This window comes from Corvus brachyrhynchos, unplaced genomic scaffold, assembly GCF_000691975.1.
Source record: "Corvus brachyrhynchos isolate BGI_N302 unplaced genomic scaffold, ASM69197v1 scaffold4, whole genome shotgun sequence".
NCBI lineage: Eukaryota > Metazoa > Chordata > Aves > Passeriformes > Corvidae > Corvus > Corvus brachyrhynchos.
In genome coordinates, this window is record NW_008237878.1 from 8,729,869 (window position 1) to 8,747,259 (window position 17,391).

The 17,391-nt window shown below is 35.4% G+C and overlaps 1 protein-coding gene across 1 annotated transcript in view; it reads right to left on the reverse strand.

Annotated features, from left to right (window-relative positions):
• The window catches only part of CUNH3orf67 (chromosome unknown C3orf67 homolog), a 72,281-nt gene extending 54,913 nt beyond the window's left edge, over positions 1 to 17,368 (reverse strand). The window contains 5 exon segments of the mRNA XM_017732590.1: positions 8,205 to 8,277; positions 10,222 to 10,315; positions 10,802 to 10,891; positions 13,107 to 13,194; positions 16,412 to 17,368. Coding sequence (XP_017588079.1) covers positions 8,205 to 8,277; positions 10,222 to 10,315; positions 10,802 to 10,891; positions 13,107 to 13,142 — 293 coding nt within the window. The 5' untranslated portion in view covers positions 13,143 to 13,194; positions 16,412 to 17,368.
• Positions 17,369 to 17,391: the final 23 nt, after the last annotated feature.

Sequence of the window (17,391 nt, forward strand, 5' to 3'; positions counted from 1 at the left end):
TGCTGAACCTCAAACTGCTAATTCTCAACAGAGAATGTTGCTTTAAAGAGGCTATAACAGAGCAGTAGGAGCCTAGAATTAAGTCATGCATATCTCCAAACATCTGGCAATAAAAGCCAAAGTTCACTTTATAATATCAGCTCAATATGTTTAAATTTTATTATTTATGTCTTATATGAATAGGTTTATCTCTCTACCTCATGAAAAAAAAAAAGTACCTTAGTTATAGAAAGGCCATTGGTAAATGTACAGCTTGGTTACATTCCAAAATGTAACACTGAACATATTTGTTTAGATCAAAAGACATACATTTATATCAGACTCTGTCATATAAGTCTAAAATAAGACTGTTTTTATGATGATAGATGTGCCAAAAGGAAGGGGGAAACCTTAGATACATAGATATAATCACTTCTAAAGTAGTGTAATTTATTTCTGTAAATACATTTAAAACAATAAAAATATTTATATTCCACTGGCAAAAGTAGGTGAAACATTCAAACAGACAAATTAAGAAAAAGAAGATGGCCTTAAAATAATGTAAAATAATTTATTTCCCAGGAGAAGGAAGATAATTACTTAAGAGCTAGTGTAACTTTCAGACTTTTCAATTACACTGCTTATTGGACAATAAAAATACAGGAAGGGTCTGGAGAAACTCTTTTCTGAAATAATTCAGACAATGGGAGCTAAAACATCAGATCTCTCAGTTGCAAAATGATTCCAGAGTACTTCTGGTGAAACTCAGCTTTTTTTTTTCATGCTATCAAAAAGCAGAACCTACAATGACAAGAAACATCTGCAGCACACATCTTGGTTTTCAAAGACGAATTTAAAAAAATCTATATGGGAGTTAATGTATTTTTATTATGTCTGTGCTTGAGTATTTATATCTAAGGGTCAGACATGTGATAGAAAAGTAATGAGACCATGTTGAGAAAAATGAGGTAGTCAACAAGAAAATCAACCTCATTTATAATAATATTCCTGTGATCAGCAGGTGCATAACTCTTCCAGCTATGGTCATTAACTGCATTCATTTCACACTTAACATCTACATTTGCAAACCATTTGAAAGTAAAATTACCTTCCAATTCAATTTTCAATTTTATTTTACATCTTCAAATTTGATTGACTGTTTTCCTCACAATGGTAACTATAGTGAGATTGCAAGCAAATGGTAGCAACTACCCAAGAGCACAGAGAGACTCATCTGCTCAGATTACCGTATTCACTTTGCTTCTGTACGGATAATAATTTATAACCATTTGTTAATGTTCAATTCAAGGCTAAAAATGAACTCAGAAAAAAACAACACTAAACTGTTGGAAGGGTGCTTCATTTGTCAGGATCACTTGGTCTTCAAATGAAAGTGTTTTTCTCTTTATAAATGACGTAACCTGGAAGTTTACCAAACACGAAAGCAGGTATTTCATCGATGTTGCTAAGCTAAGAGCAACTCCCATGCAATTTAATACTAACAGAAATCTCTTTGTATCCTGGTCAAAATTCAGAGAGAATTCTCTGCTAATGGTTCACTATTAGTACATTAGTATATTAGTACTTAACAATCGTAGTGCCATTTTCTCCATAAAAGGCATGTGCTTCCCAAAGATTAGATAGTAACATCATCATCTCAATTTTAAAGACAGAAAAACAAGGGAATAGCAATTGGCAGCTGATTTGCCATGCTTTCAAATTCTCAAGTTTCCTTATTCAGGAGCACCCAGTACTTCACATACATTTTCTTTTATGTGCTACTTGTAAATTGGTCTTGTAGGAGATACTATGTTACTGAAGTGGCTGCCTGATGATCTGAAATCCACAGCACTGTATCCAACCCTCATAAAAACAGATGTAGTTACCTTGAAAATCAATCAAATCTCTACAAAACAAGAGATCTGGAAGACTGATATGTCACCCAGACCTAGAGAACAAGTTGTGTTGTGTACTGAATTTCCTGTTGATAGTGTTTTTTCTGGAGAGCATTAAGAAAAAAAACCCCACAAAGTGCCCTTAACCAGTATCCATAAAGAGGGAGTAACACAAGTGGCAGGCACAAAACAAGAATCATCAAATCTGGTTGTTAGAATAGAAATCTTTCAAAATATGAGCAGTTATGAAGAAATGGTGAATCCTGACCTCTCCCTACAAGATACTGACTTATTTGCAATCAATTCACCAAATAAAAAAATGACCTGGTATTTTTGCTGACCAAGAATAACTTAGTGTGAAAATTTAATTACTCTTACAACTCCGCATGTTTCAAAAATTGTTCTGGAAGTGCTCACTAATATTCATAACATATATTCTAGAAACTTCTATCAGTATTTTAATATGCTTGGTTTTGAACTACTCTCATCTTTCTCTTATTTTCAAGTCTTTAGTAAATTCCATTTTACAGCATAATGCTATGTTCCTCTGAAGCATGGCTAACTTTGCCAAATCATTTAGAAAACTGTAATTCTACCAAATAGTTTTTAATTTTTCAGAACAAAGTATTCTAATGAGTATTAATACGTAGAAAGTTTAGTGCTGAATTCTTTTCCAGAATCTAAACAAATTACCTCTATAATGCAGTTATTTATGCCTGCAGCAAGTTCTGTTGGCTTTTTGTTTTAAGTTTATTGGCTGTTATTTTTTCCACTTTGTTATTCTTTCCATGAATTTTCTGTTCTAAGGTGACAATCCATCCTTTCATCCATCCTTTTCAGACAAAGGAAAGGATATGTTTGCACCTGCTAATGTAACAGTTCTCTTAAGTACAGCTGTTATTTCTCATATTTAAACCATTTATTCTAATTATTATGAATTACTATGAAGTCTTCCCTTTAAAAAGACAAGATTAACTTTCTTGCTAACAGAATTTACTTTATTTGGCATATGAAAATCCTGACTAACAAACCTTACCAACCAAATATAAACAGGATTTAGTTACTTCATGTTACTTACATTGATCCACCAACCAAAATATAAATAATTAGTACTTTGCTTTCATCTAATGTTCTAGGAGATGTGATGACTGGGAGAGTTATTAAAAAATTTTTACTTTCAAATAGTTCCGGTTTGGCCAAATTTAGAAATACATCCTCTGAGAGAAGGCAGGCTACAACCACCCCTCCCCCACCAGGTTTGGGAAAAAATAAATTTTCCTCCAAGTAAGGTGAAAGAGATAAAAACCATTTATTTAACAAACACAAATGAAAAGGATAATAATGCTAAATAATAAAATCCCTCGCCCTGCTGAGAGAAACCTGGGGGAAAATTCAGAGTCCTTCCGTAGATCTCTCTCCCCCTCCTTGGAGCTGGGAAAGGGTGGTGGGCCCACCTCCAGGGCCAAGGCCTCGGTGGAAAGTCCTCCCAATGTATTCGGATGTTGAAACTGTCCAGCAGAGAGAAAAGGAAAAAAACAAAGTCCCAGGAAAACAAAAGTTCAACTCTCTGGAAGAAAAGGAGCTGGGGAAAAAAAACTGCTGAAAGCTGACTGGAAGGAAAGCAAGCCGGGTGCTTCCCTTCCCTCTCGCTCCCCTGCAGCAGCTGAAAAAAAGTCTCTATCTCTGCGTGACCTTGAACAAGCTGCAAACTGCTTTGAAAAAGTTTTGCTCAGTTTTTCCTCCCCTCTCTCAGGCTCAGTTTAAAGGCATAGAAAGGCACAAAAATTAATTTCTGGGCATAGGGCAGCGATATGGGATACACATCATAAGGTCACCCCAAGACACAAATATATGAGTTAAAATCTGCTTTGTAAATTATGAAATTTAACAAACCAAATACTTTTAAGAATGTTTCTGTATTTCACTCCTGCTTCACAAAAAAATCAAGGAACATGTCTCATGCTATTAAATACCAGAATTTCAAAAAATTTTTCAGCTAAGTCTATTCAATAAAGTTTACCTCCAGTCTCCATCTAAAATCTTCCAATAATTTCAGATGTACATGATAGAATTAGCAACTATGTCCTGCTTTGAATTTTAAGAGGTTGGTCTAAGTTTTGCAAGACTAACCTAGATTCATATTGTTCTGCATCTGAAAACATGATGGGTGTTTAGGTTAGCAGGAATAATTTATGATTATCTCTGTCAGCAAAGCTAAAATGATGACTGATTATGATAGCACCTAACTCACATAAATTCAAACGGTTACGGTATCTATGAATAAATTAGCTATGCCTGTAAAACCTACTATGTTGTGGTTATTAAAAATCTCAAAGTAATAAACTTATATGTATAGTACCAACTGTTTGAAAACAGGAAATATGGTACCAAAATATATGTTCTACTGTACTGTTCACAGGCCTTGTAATAAGATTTCTTATCAGCAAGCACAACTACTTCAGGAAAAAAGAGATTTTAATCCCTTTTCAAAACAGATTCCTCCATACATAACTAGCTTCAACAGAAAACTTATCAGGCATGTTCTAGAGTTTGAAACTCTCACAGAGCTTGCATTAATTCAGAATATAACAAGAGCTGATGCCTTCTGGAGCTGGCAAAGGCTAGTGGCAAGCAAAGCTAATTTGATTATGAACAGTGGGATAGTAATTGAGCAACCCTGTTGATATGCGCTTTACCAGCTGAGCAAAGGTTGAAAGGTTTGAGGTTGAAACATCAGGAAGAATTAAGAAATTAAGAGACAAGTATTGTTAGAGTGAATGAGCCATCATGTGACGCTAAGCACATTCTGGCTGGAAAGATGGTCCATAAGGTACTGCGTGATTCTATGAAGTGGCAACACAGCAGAACCCCATGGCACGTTAATACCGAGCACCAAGTCTGGGCTTTGGGGCAGGACTTGGCTGAGCAGCAGTTTTCACTGACAGTGGGCATGTTTGCTCTGCAGGTTGTCATGTCAGAGGTGAGGGGTTCTCATAAGAGAACTCAGACCTCCCCAGCTACAAACTATGCCACATGTGATTTACAGCTGTTTACCATGCGAAGATTTAAACAAGTTTGAAGCACCATGAATTGGCCATCACTGAGAGAGGCAGCATGACTTCAGAGCTGCAGCAATGGATGACTAAGTACCACACCTGAACTGGGAAAAAAAAAAGGCTGAGCAATCCACAGGGATTCATACAAGACCACAAAATATTTCAGTACACAACCAGGAATTGAGCATCTCATCCTTGTTTGTTCTTACACCAGATCAGTTGACTTTTTTTTTTTTTTTTTTTTTTTTGATGCTGTGGTACAATTGCAAGGTCTGTTTCTTCACATCAACAGCTCTACTCATTTGCTGTAAAACTTTCCATTACAAAATGTGCTAATTTCATGTGACACCCAACACTGAGAAAAACCCTATCAGAAACAAAGCATGACCATGACTGGCATTACAGTTCTTTAGGAATAAATGTTTGAGTGCTTGTCAAAATGCCAAGCAGAAGTACTAACACCCACATGTCCATATTTGGGAATTAAAGCAAAAAAGACAACACAAGCCAGATGCTGTTTTCTTTTACATGCAAATATTTCTTCAAACATTGAATTACCTTTGCTTTTTAGAAAAGTAGCAAAATCCATAACACTGAAGATTTAACAACTGGCTACTGCATTTGCAGCAGACAGCTATATTCAGCATTACTAATAGCTTTGCTATTATTTGCTCCAAAGAAGCTGCATAAATTACATGCTCTCTACCTTAGTTGTGATTTTATTATGCTTCATCAAATTTTTCATCCACAATCTATTTTACACATTTTTATGCAGATCAATACATTGATTGTTAATGTGGTGGTATTCATCTAATCATGCCATGTAAAAAAGTATCTAAAATTCTACTTAAATTTCCTCCAAAGAAAGATAAACCAGCTAATACAGACAGTAGTTTGCACATTTCAGTATTTATGACAGGAATCTTGCATGACTGGTTGGCAGCAGCAAGTTAGAAAGTTTAGCTCAGCTGGTGCCAGCAGTGATGGATGGCCTTGAAGAAATTCTTGTTTGCTGACCAGATCAGTCACTGAACAGAATGCAAAAGAGGATGAGGCTCAAACTAAATTTCTATTTCCATCTCTCAGAATGGGAGAGCAAGAAATGTAACACAAAGCTTCATGCCCAGCTATTACAAAACTTGTCAGTGTTTTTCACATAAAGTAAATTTCATAGCTTGGTATGCTATCAATTTTCACTTGAAGCTGCTCAAAGATTCAGCACTAAATATTCAGGTTGTGTAAGAAACCATCTTTGAACACTAAACTTCAGGAAGCAACAATACAATATTCTGTCTGCACACAAGCAAGAGATTTCTTTTGAAACATCTGAAATGAAGGGAAATGAATGGCAGTCACATGAAGCAAGAAGGACTTTGATATTTACTGGATTATCTTCAGTCTGCTAGGATAAAATTATGCATTGTCTATTCTGCAAGTCTTGCAGGACTTTATGGGTACAAGTAAGTTATAGCTGATTACAAATACAAAACTTACTATTAAAACTATTTTTAAAGAAGTTTTATTAACTTTTTCTATAGTTGCACTAAGTGGGGTACAACTAGTATTGTACTTTTAAGATATAAACACCTTCATTCAACGTCACTGGAGCTACAGAGAGAATATATAGTTAATACAGTTTATATTATATACAGTATATAGCAATATAGTGTGGATATAAAAATGCTGCTAGCAAGGATTTTCTTGCTATTTTCTAAGTCTGTGAGAGACTTTTCTCTCTCACAGAAGATAGTAGCAGAGTTCTATAAACAATGAAACACCTGCAACCTTGAAAAGTCTTGTTTATGGTACAGTAGAAAAATATTTTGACAATGGATGTTTTAGGATTTTAGCCAATCACCCCAAGGGGTGGTTGATCCTTTGTCCAATTAGACTATGAAGAAAAAAGTCTATAAAAGAGTTTGTAAAATAATTAAATAAATCAATCTTCCTGCACAATTCCTGCCTGCTGGATCTTCTCTCCTCCTCCCTATGGCTGTGGGACATGGTAATATACCCTAGGGCATTTTAATAATATAGTATATATTACATAAAATATATATATAGCAAATACAAAATACATGTATTTAAATGTACACAAGTTCCTAAGAATATTATAAGAACATATATTTGCTTTTATAAGAGGGACATAGTGAAGGTAGGAACAGGAAGTAGAGAGAAAAGATGAAGAAAATGTAAAGTCTAAATATAAACTGGAAAGAGAAAAGACAAATAAGGGTGGGAGAGGTGATAGAAAATGTTTTTATCAAAAAAAAGCAAGCTGTGAGAAAAATAAAATTAGTAGAAGTGGAAAAGAGGTTCTTGTTAAGAAGGTGGCAAACACCCAAAACAATCAAACTCAATATGACACTATAGAAAAATCTGAACTCCTGCACCTGTCATTAAGTCTCTGCCCCTGCCTACAGGATGCCCATGAGAAGCAAATCTTGGTTTTAGTTTAGTACTTGGTATTTGGTCTCTGTTTGCTGCATTACATATCCTGTTTTGTCTCTTCGTCCCTTTAAATGCAAACTTACAGAAAGTCAAACAAAAATAAAATCCTTCTTTCACTTTACACAATTTAATTGCATATCATTCAACCCATTTTTTCTTGCAGGGCTTCTAACAGCCTAATATTTCTTTTGTTAATCCAAGTCTCAGATATTCTACAGGCTACAAAGCTGAGTGAGTTGTGCTGTTTATATATAAACAGATGGTGTCACTAGGGGAGAAATGTTGTCCAAAGCCTGACAACTGCCCAAGTTTAAAACTCTGTCAAATAATTTCACACCGAACTAATAAAAAAGTCTGTTTCTGCTGTATCTCTCCTTCTTCACAGTGTGAAAATAATTATACCAGTTGAGCACTCCATTTGTTGTACTAGCTTTTTAGCATTTGTTTGGTTGTGTTTTTCTCCCCCAGTTATTAGAATATGTATTTCTTTCTGCCCTGGACCAAAGGGCCCCCTCTTATGGCTTTTTCATAAGTCTCTTAGGAATTTTCAGGCAGTCCTCATGCACCGGTGTTTTCTTAGGTTTGATAAACTTGCGTCCCATTTCTTCAGATTTTTCACCTTAATTCAGGATTTTTTATAGTTTGTTCTGTCTTCAAAGGAATGTCACTATTTAAAACATCTAAGAAATAATGATCTCATTAGCTTAATTACTTTTTATTGACTTGACAAGTCACCGTGCTTTAATGCAAAATATGCCACCACAATTAATGACTGCAATCAAGAATTCACTTTAAGTATTGAAGGAAATTTTATGCATCTTACAGTAACTCAGTGGAGAAGTCTTTTCCCAATGGCACAAAAATCTGAAGTGTCAGAAATTGCTGCATCAGTCCCACTAGAAACAGGAAAAAAAAAAAAGTGCTGTGTGCATGGAGATGCACATTTCAGTATCCAGCATTTCAATTTTGTACCATAAGCTATGCTCCTGCAACCCTATTTCCCAAGGTTCACACAACATATGAACACAAGAAAAACCTGAAGAAATCCAATTCAAACTGCAATAAAAGTATTGTTTTAAAAGTCCCACCTGTGGCTTTGGTGGAATTCTCATGAAAGCAAAAGGAACCTTCTTTTAGCTTACAATTTTTGTTTCCAAGAGCATGAAGACAATAAATATCCCGTAAGAATTATAAAATGAAGTAATACTTTCCTATCAAGATTATCTTATAGTCATGTTAAACTTGCACTCATGTTGGTGACAATGTACACCTTGTTAAACAACTTGAAAAAGCTCTTGGGTAAGAATGCAATTCAGATCATGACAACACTGCTCAGTGGAGACTTCTGATTTTTAGAACAATAGCAAAGGAGCTTGACTGAGGGAGCAAAAAAAAATTCAGGTAGCTCCCTATCAAGGGAAAACAGTACAAAGCTGCCTGAACTGAACCATATGTTGTTTTCTTAGGTATTCCATCAGGGAGGATACAGGCTGCTTTTCACTGACTTCACAAGACTGAACAGAAAATTGGCTCCTCTTTTGAAAATTACAGATCAGAACTTTCTTCTTTTGAGGGCCAAATGACACCTTAAAACTTCAAATTAGATTTGCATATATGGTACCTTTTATTTTGGAAGAGTATACAAAGTTACAGTGCAACTGGGAGAGCATATACTTGATAAATTAAATACTTGAGGTACATACACCTCAAGAGAGGAAGAGACCAAGACAGAAGGGAACAGAATGGTAACAGATGGAAACCTGACTGCATTATTGCAGCAGCAGCTAAAGTAAATTTAAAACCAAACTATTTTTAGCAGTGATTACCCACAAAATTAATTCTTAATCCTCATTTTAATGTTTAGCAACAGCTAGGAATTTTTTTCTTTCAATTGTTTACTAGTATTTGCTATACTAGTTCATTGTATGATTGAAAATGAATGAAATTTCTCAAAAATATACATTGCATTAATATTTATTTTAATGAAGATAATAGCCAATTTCTTTTATGAAAATCAGACTAGACTTCAAGGCCTTACTGCATGACCAGACTGAAAAATTTATTCCTTTTTTTTGTGTTTATTGGAAAAAACTTATGTCTTACTGTACACCCTGCATTAGAAGTATACTAGAAGATTCCCATTCCATTTGTTTAAAATCACCATCTCAATTTTTTTTCAAAACCAGTTGATTTAGTTAATTCTAAACCAGCTCAATTCACTCCTACAAGCCTTATAAGGTACAACACCCTGTCATGGAGTTTAAGGCATATGGTGATTGCTGTATTGCAGACTGGTTTATTGTAGTGCAACAGACATCCTGGGAAAACACTCCACACTACCCTTAAACACTCCTTACACAAACACAGTGGAAATTTGGCTGTAATTTTCTTGTACCGCTAGTGCTTATTTGATACAAAAGTAAAAATTCTCTAAAAAGTAAAATGAGAAAGGGGACAGGAACCTATTTCACATTCATCAATGCCAGTTGAATTAATGACTTTAGTAAGTGCTGAATGGAGTCAGAAGTTATTTATCAGACAGTGGTCTGCAGCAGAATCAGGTACAGAATTGAACTTGGCAGCACCAGGACATGTAAGATCTTCCCTACAGCACTTACTCTAATATGGCATTTCTGTAATTTTTACTTGTTTGTGACTGACCTGCTAAAAAATGAAAATGAAAAAAATGAAAAAAAATTAAAAATTGAAATGAAAAAAACCACTTTTCCTATGCTGAATTATGCCTGAACTAAGGGAGAATAATGTAAGTTTACATTCCAGTGTAAGACTGATGTAATAATCAGAACAACATCACAGACATTTAATTCTTTGATACTCACAGGTTTGTCTAGTTTCCTTTGGTAGCTTCATTTTGTTGATTAGACTGTTTCCTTCAAGTACAAAAACAAAGCCTTTAAGTTCTTTGTCATATTCCTACAAAAAGGAATAACAAACATAAGCATCCTGATAGAATTCTCCTCCTGACAACCAACGATGCTACTAACATGCAAAGCTATTTTTTTAAATCAGAAAATGCAGATGGCACTGCAAGTGTGACTGATCCAAATTTGATGGCAAAAATATAATCCATATAAATCTGTTTTTTACTTGTGTGTTTTATGAACAAATAATGCTGACAAAAAGGACTCATGATTCAGTGTGCAAAGCTCAATTAATTGGTTACCAGAGTATCAAAATTACTGTCTAGATATTTAAACTGTAAAATTACACTGTAACCAACTCAGTCCGCAAGCAGGCATATAGAACTAATTTAAGTAGTCATTTAGTCTGTCATAATGACAGAACTGCAAGTGACAACTCCACTATCAGGTCAAAGCCCTCATTACCTTCTAATTTTAAGCTTCATTCACATATTTCTGGTTTATACTCTAGGTTTTACAGATTTCTTAAAAAACTTACTTTTGATATAGCTGATGGGTTGCCAAATATCTTCCATTTTGCTCCTGGGTTCTTGCCTTGAGCACTGAATACTTCAACAAACCGCCCACCCTATGACAAAATGTTTTAAGGATACATCATCCAGCCAAATGCTCAGCTCAAATGCTCTCAGGTCAAGATGAGAACCTAAGAATCCCTCTCTGTATCATGCTGTTACCACAGTCAGCATTACTGATCAGTCAGACAGCACAATATCAATAACAGCTTCTAGACTACTATAATATATCAATTCACGTAGTCAATACTTGGCTTTACTAGAGGATCAGAAGATAAAATTGAAGGAATACTATGGAGTATTTTAAATGATTTTATTTATACTGTCATTCTGTTAAAAGCAAAATTATTGTAAATATTCTAAAACCATGCAGGAGATGACTAATCTATATTTAGATAAGATTTATTTATATGATTTGCCAAATGAAATGAGTTTTAAAACCTGCTGCTGAAAAATAAAAGGTGCTACAGATTGGATGTTTTGTCTGATTTCCAATGGAAATGAAGTTTACACCATTTGTTTACATATGTGAATGGCTTGGCCTATCTATTTTGCAGTAACTTTTCTACTAGTTACCAAATTCCAGCCTGATTTGAGCAAACAAAAATTTACTAATTTTTCTGGCCAATTTATGTGGCCTGGTGGTAGATCTGTTCCAGTCAGTATCACCATGAAAAGGTAAGGGCTACAGCCTTCATGAGGCAACAGAGAATTATTACTGGAAAAAGATTATTATGGATGTCCCTGTCAGGTGAACACTCCTGACACAGAGCAGGTGCCCTATTAGATATCAAGGAATCTAAACACAGGCTCTTGGGGAGGTTGGCTTTATCTCCTCTGCTTAGGGAATTACTTGCTTCTATATTTTTCTCATTTGATGTTGCATTTTTTGTGACATCTGATGCACTCAGCCTACAGTTTGCTAAGCATTTTTCAGCAGCATGGTTGACCTAATCAATCATTACAACTCTGCCATTCCCTTCTCATTTCTAGCTGCCTGCACTCCCCAATTCTCTTTATGCTCAGCTGCCCAAGCAATTGCCCGCAAGTCAGAATGAGCAAGAGGGGCAAGCAAAAGAAACGCTCCTCAGATTAGTTTTTCAGAGAACATCAACTCTGCACTGTATATGAATTAGGTATTTTTCTCTGCCCACATGCACCTGGCAGCTCCAGCCACACAGCTGATCCCAGTGACTGGACGTAGCAAGTTCTAAGGAAATTCAAAATGGCATTCTATAAACTGCACTCAAAATCTTTTTTATACTTATAATGGATGAATTTTTTAATATGGTATATTATCAATTTCCAAGTTACCTGATTTATTTAAGGACTACAGGATCAAGCTCTCAAAAAGTTAAAAAAGATTTTTAACTGCCAAGTTGTATCTGCTTGCAGCAAATCTTAAACGAGGCTTTTTCTTCCATCTTTACAAATACATTTTGTTAATCGCACAGGCCTTGAGTTGGCCCTGATTTGAGTGGACAGGACATGGAAAAGGATCAGACATGACATGAGAAAATATCAAACAAACACTGATGCAAGAAGCTGACAAAAGTTACTTGGAGCTGTGGAGGATGGTTGGGTCTCATGGGGGGCCCCAGTGAAGTTAGGCAAGAAACTGCCAAACTCCACAATCAACTGGAGGGGAGTATGGGGCATCTTTGGGGAGCACAATCCTGCAAAGCCAGTGGCAGCTAGGCATCAGAAATTCCATGAAAAGCTGACACAGCCTAGGGAACAGCATCAGAAATACCAATTTTGGGTACAGAAGTAGCACATCTGGGACCAGCGGGGAAAATGTAGTTGGGGTGGGTTGTTCTCTTGGGATGGGACTAGTGCAGAGAAAGGGAGGCGAAGTGTGGTGGAAAGAGAGGCCAGAAAAGAGTAAAAGTGATAATGAAGTTCCAAATGACGTGACTGCTGTTGTCACAAGCTTGTGCTGGACCAAGAGAATAAACCAACCCCCTTTTCTGACTACACCTTAGGAGCTGGGACTCCTTCCATGACGGCATGGAAGCAGATGTGCCTTCCCTGGCCCACAAGGGTAAAGAACAAAAGCCACTGGCAAACCCATGTTGGTGCCCATTCTAGACCTGACAGCATCAGCAGCTACCCACTACTTCGTAACACTTCTATAAAAATACTGAATAATGAAACACTCCAAAATACTCCTGTAGCTGGACTTTTTGCCTCTCAAGATAAGCTATTTTAATTGAGCTCTCTCAGAGATGAAATGAAAATGGATAAAAAATAAAATTATTTATGTTTTACCTGATAGTGGTTTTTGAACATTTTTCCAGCTTTCATAAGCAGAAAATAATTTTAGCTTCTCATATAGTAAAGACACTTGCAAGCTATGCTGAAAAACAAACAAACAACTTTATTTAGGATTTGACAGGAAAAAAATCCTATAATGACACTCCAGCCATATTTTAAAATATGTGAATACTATTATAAAGTATTTTTCAGAGTAGAAATGTATATCAACTGCCTCAGAGTGCTACTGCAAAAGAATTAACACCAAAATAATATTAATATTGACGGTGTCTTGGAAAATATTCTCTTTGTGCATCAAGTACTCAGGGCCGCCTTCTCTTATATTCCAAGTAAAACTAGTACATTTACGTCAGTCCCTATTTTTAATCAATGAAGACTTCCTCATTCTTTAAAAATGCTTAGAAATCATCTTTGATATATATCTTTTATTGTTCTTTGTTATCAAGTGCCCACTGGAAAACATCAGAATCCATTGAAGAGGAGCTTAACATTCAATATAGAAAAGCAGAAACATAGAGCAGCTGCAGGAGAAATCTCTTCATCTAGAGGTATTTGGCAGAGACTCCTGAGACAAGTTATCTTCTTTCACATTCAGCACTCTTCTTTGAGGATGATTACTGTATGACTCAAACCAAGCACTTCAGTTATTTGAGGGCTGCTCAAGTCACTGTGAATTAAGACATGCTTGCAGTTATAGAATCAGAACAGTGGGAAGGGAAGGGACTGATACTGGAAGCCTCCCACGTTCCTCTTTGATCACGCTGAGTGTCTGGGCTCACCTGGCATCAACAGAAAGTGAAGAGACCCTGAACACAAAGGAAGTTGTCACTCTCCACAGACAGGGTGAATCAGCCACAAGAGACAACAAGCACCTTCACTGAGAACTGAAAGTGCTTCTCAACTCACAGAAAAATCCTTTCACAAGACTCTGCCTCACTTTTATTTGAAATACTTTATTCTGTTCCTGTTCAGTTTGGGTACAAACAACTTAAGAATTAATTTATTTTTAATTACTGGATATTTTTTCAGACTGCAACCAGTTTCTTAACAAAGAGTAACAATATGCTGACCAGGTGATTATAAATACAGCTTCTCACAATGAACAGCTCAAGTCTCACAACCAAAAAGTAACAAAGCTTAAAAAAATTATGAAATATGAATATGACTACAAATGTACTAGAAATTCAGTGACAATATGCATGAGTTCATGAAGAATGAATCCATTTAAAGGACTAGAGCAGCATTCTATTTCAAGAAGTAAATCACTCATTCATGAAAATGTGATGAAATCTATTGATATTTATTCACAATTATTTTAATCAGCAATAATTGAATCTTAAAGTTGTCTGTAAATAAAATAAAAATGGAAAAACAATCAGATATTATAAACTTATCCCATGATGCTGCCAGAAATAGTAGTTAATTTTTACTTTTTATTATAAGGAAAATGAAATTATAAACCACAGCATTTATAACAGGCCTATCAAAACTTGTAATTAGTATTTTGATCAAATTTAACTAATATTGTCACTGCACTTCTAAAACACCAGTTTCCATGTTTTAGACCATTTTCTATACAAATTTTCCACTTGGTGGCTTAATTTTTTTTTTTTTAAATTACTACATTAATAGTTATATTGAGAGACTTAATTATGAACTAGACATTTTAGAAATATATTTTAAAAAATGCACTTCTAAAGCGACTGTATTAGACTTTCCTTCTCTCTAAATATTCACTTAACATAAAGATCACTTATTTCTGAAATCACTGTTCACTTTTCTGTCTGCAGCCCTATCTTTGTTATTATCTACAGCCTTTAAACAAGCCAGAACTACTCAAAATTGTATGATTCACATCTTAGTGAGAAGCAGTGGCACCATGAAACTAATCTCAGTGACCTACTGTTTTGATTCCCTTTGCCAGAGCAAAGTGTGAAGGACCAGTAGGGAATAAGAGACAGGAGCCAAGCCCTCCTGCAGGACATATTTACGATGAGTGTCTCCCTGTAACTCACACTCTGAGGCACTTGTCATTCTAGGACTGAGGATTTCACCATCACCCAGTTTTTATTTATTATTAATTTAAAGTGAAGGAGATGCAGAGGAATACACTGCTTTCTACTTGGGTCAAAGTACTTTCACTAACTTTTGCTTTAAAGATCAGTTTCAGATTTGCCAAGCATAATGCACCTAGCACAGCCCTCATATATTCTGCAGTTCTGTTATGCCTTATTACATCTTAGGGAAAAATATTAGGACTACATAAACCTGAGGAATTCTAAACTAAAAGTCACTGTATAAAAAGTTATCAGTTCTGAGACTGAAAAAAGTAACTCATCTCTTTCAGGGACTACTACCAGTATTCTGGCTTAAAATTTGTCATCAATGCAGTTGTGTTTTAAACTGATACACAAATTGACAAGGTAGGCTATCTGCTAATTTGCAGAACATATTTTATGCAGACTCAGAAAACTGATGACTGTTGTAGGTACCAAATTCATAACGTCTTCCTAACTTCAGTGGAAGGTAAACTAGACCCAAAGTTTTTAAGCATTTGTGTTTGGATGAGTCATTCAGCTACAAAGCTGATAATTGTAAACACCTCTGTGAAATCAGCAAAATGTCAATTTGTTTTTCAAAAAGGCAGGAAAAATACTGCAAGTGACATTGCAACACATCTTTGCTCATATATTGCTTAATTATAACTTATCAAATTTCATTACTACAAATGAAGACTAGAAATTACCTTTGCTATTAAGATTTTTAGCCGCTACCAACATTAAGTGAATGATGTATTTGTCATGTAATTACTGAGGCAATGTTAAAAAGTGTTTTCATTTTGCATCAAGTATTATTGTCTTTAATAATAGTAACCTATTCTTAAAGCAGAGAATGGTCTGGAAAATTGATAGTTGCAGTATTTTTCCTCTTTTCACCTTTCCCCTTCCCAGTCCCTCCAGAAATTCTAAACATCAAGAGCATTTGAAATCCAGAGGGACTATTTTAAAAAAATCAACAGCAATTTGAAATGCAAGTCCTCAATTTTTTGCATAGTTATCAAATAAATAGGAATTTTATGACATCTTTGTAGAATGCCATAAACTAGTAGCTTTCTCATTTTTCAGTCACAGATCAAACTTACTTTTTTATTGCCCTGAACCATGTACTTTAGTATGTCAGTCCAACTGGAAATACAGGCTTAAGGTATCAGTCAATGACAAACAATCAAGAATGTAACTTATAAAGTTAAGCAACAATTAAAGATACTTATCTTTGAATAGAGTCCTATCAGGATTTACCTTGTGATGCCTTGGTTTGTGCAGTGACTTTGATCATTAGTTTCACCATGTTTCTTATAATTGATAATAAAGTAGCAGTGTCCAAAGTGCCCCTTATTCTTTCCATTCACACAAGCCACTTAGGACTCCGCAGAAATATCTCCGTTCTATGACAGCTTCTTATGTATTTTTCAATAATATTTGGTGTTTATGTAGCCCCAGGATTCCAACAATTGGTCCTTTGAAAGTAATAAGCAAAAAGAGTATTTCATGAACAGCAAATGCAAACAGACCTTCATGCTTTCTTAATCTAATTAGTACTAAGCACTGTTCTAAATTCAGGAGAGACAGGGATGGTCAGACTCACACAAACCTAAACCCCTTCATAGTCATGGTTAGTCCCTTGTCTTAAAAGGCACTATTTACATAAGTATATGAATACATGTTTCTGATAAATATCCCGATGTTGGAAAAGCTGTGTTTATTTAAGATTTTCTATTCTAAAGTCAAATTCGTGAAGCAAAATAAAGTGAATTTGCACTTACTACTAATTTGCATTGAAAAATGACACAAATACACTATTTTTGGCAGGGCACGCAGGCTTAGACCCACGACTGTTCATACATATAACTCACCATCATGGGCTCAAAGCCAGAGCTGATTTATGGCGGCTGGGACACGCCAGGGAAAGCAGTTCATCACTGATGAAAGGTTTTAGTATCTCCCAGACAAATGAATTCCACACATTAAATATTTAAAGCTGGGTTTGTAACACCGCTATATATTTTCTCAAAATACAAGTTAGCATAATAAATGGGCAAGAAGACCATTAATAAGCTATTGCAAAACTACTGGTGCTCCAACGCGCGAAGCAGAACGGCTTTTATGCATAACGTGCAGAATTAAGGGGAAAAAGAACTTAAAATCGGGACTCTTGCTTTATAAAAATAGGACCGCAAAACGCTTTGACACAACACCCACGACAGCCTGCGGCCCCCCTT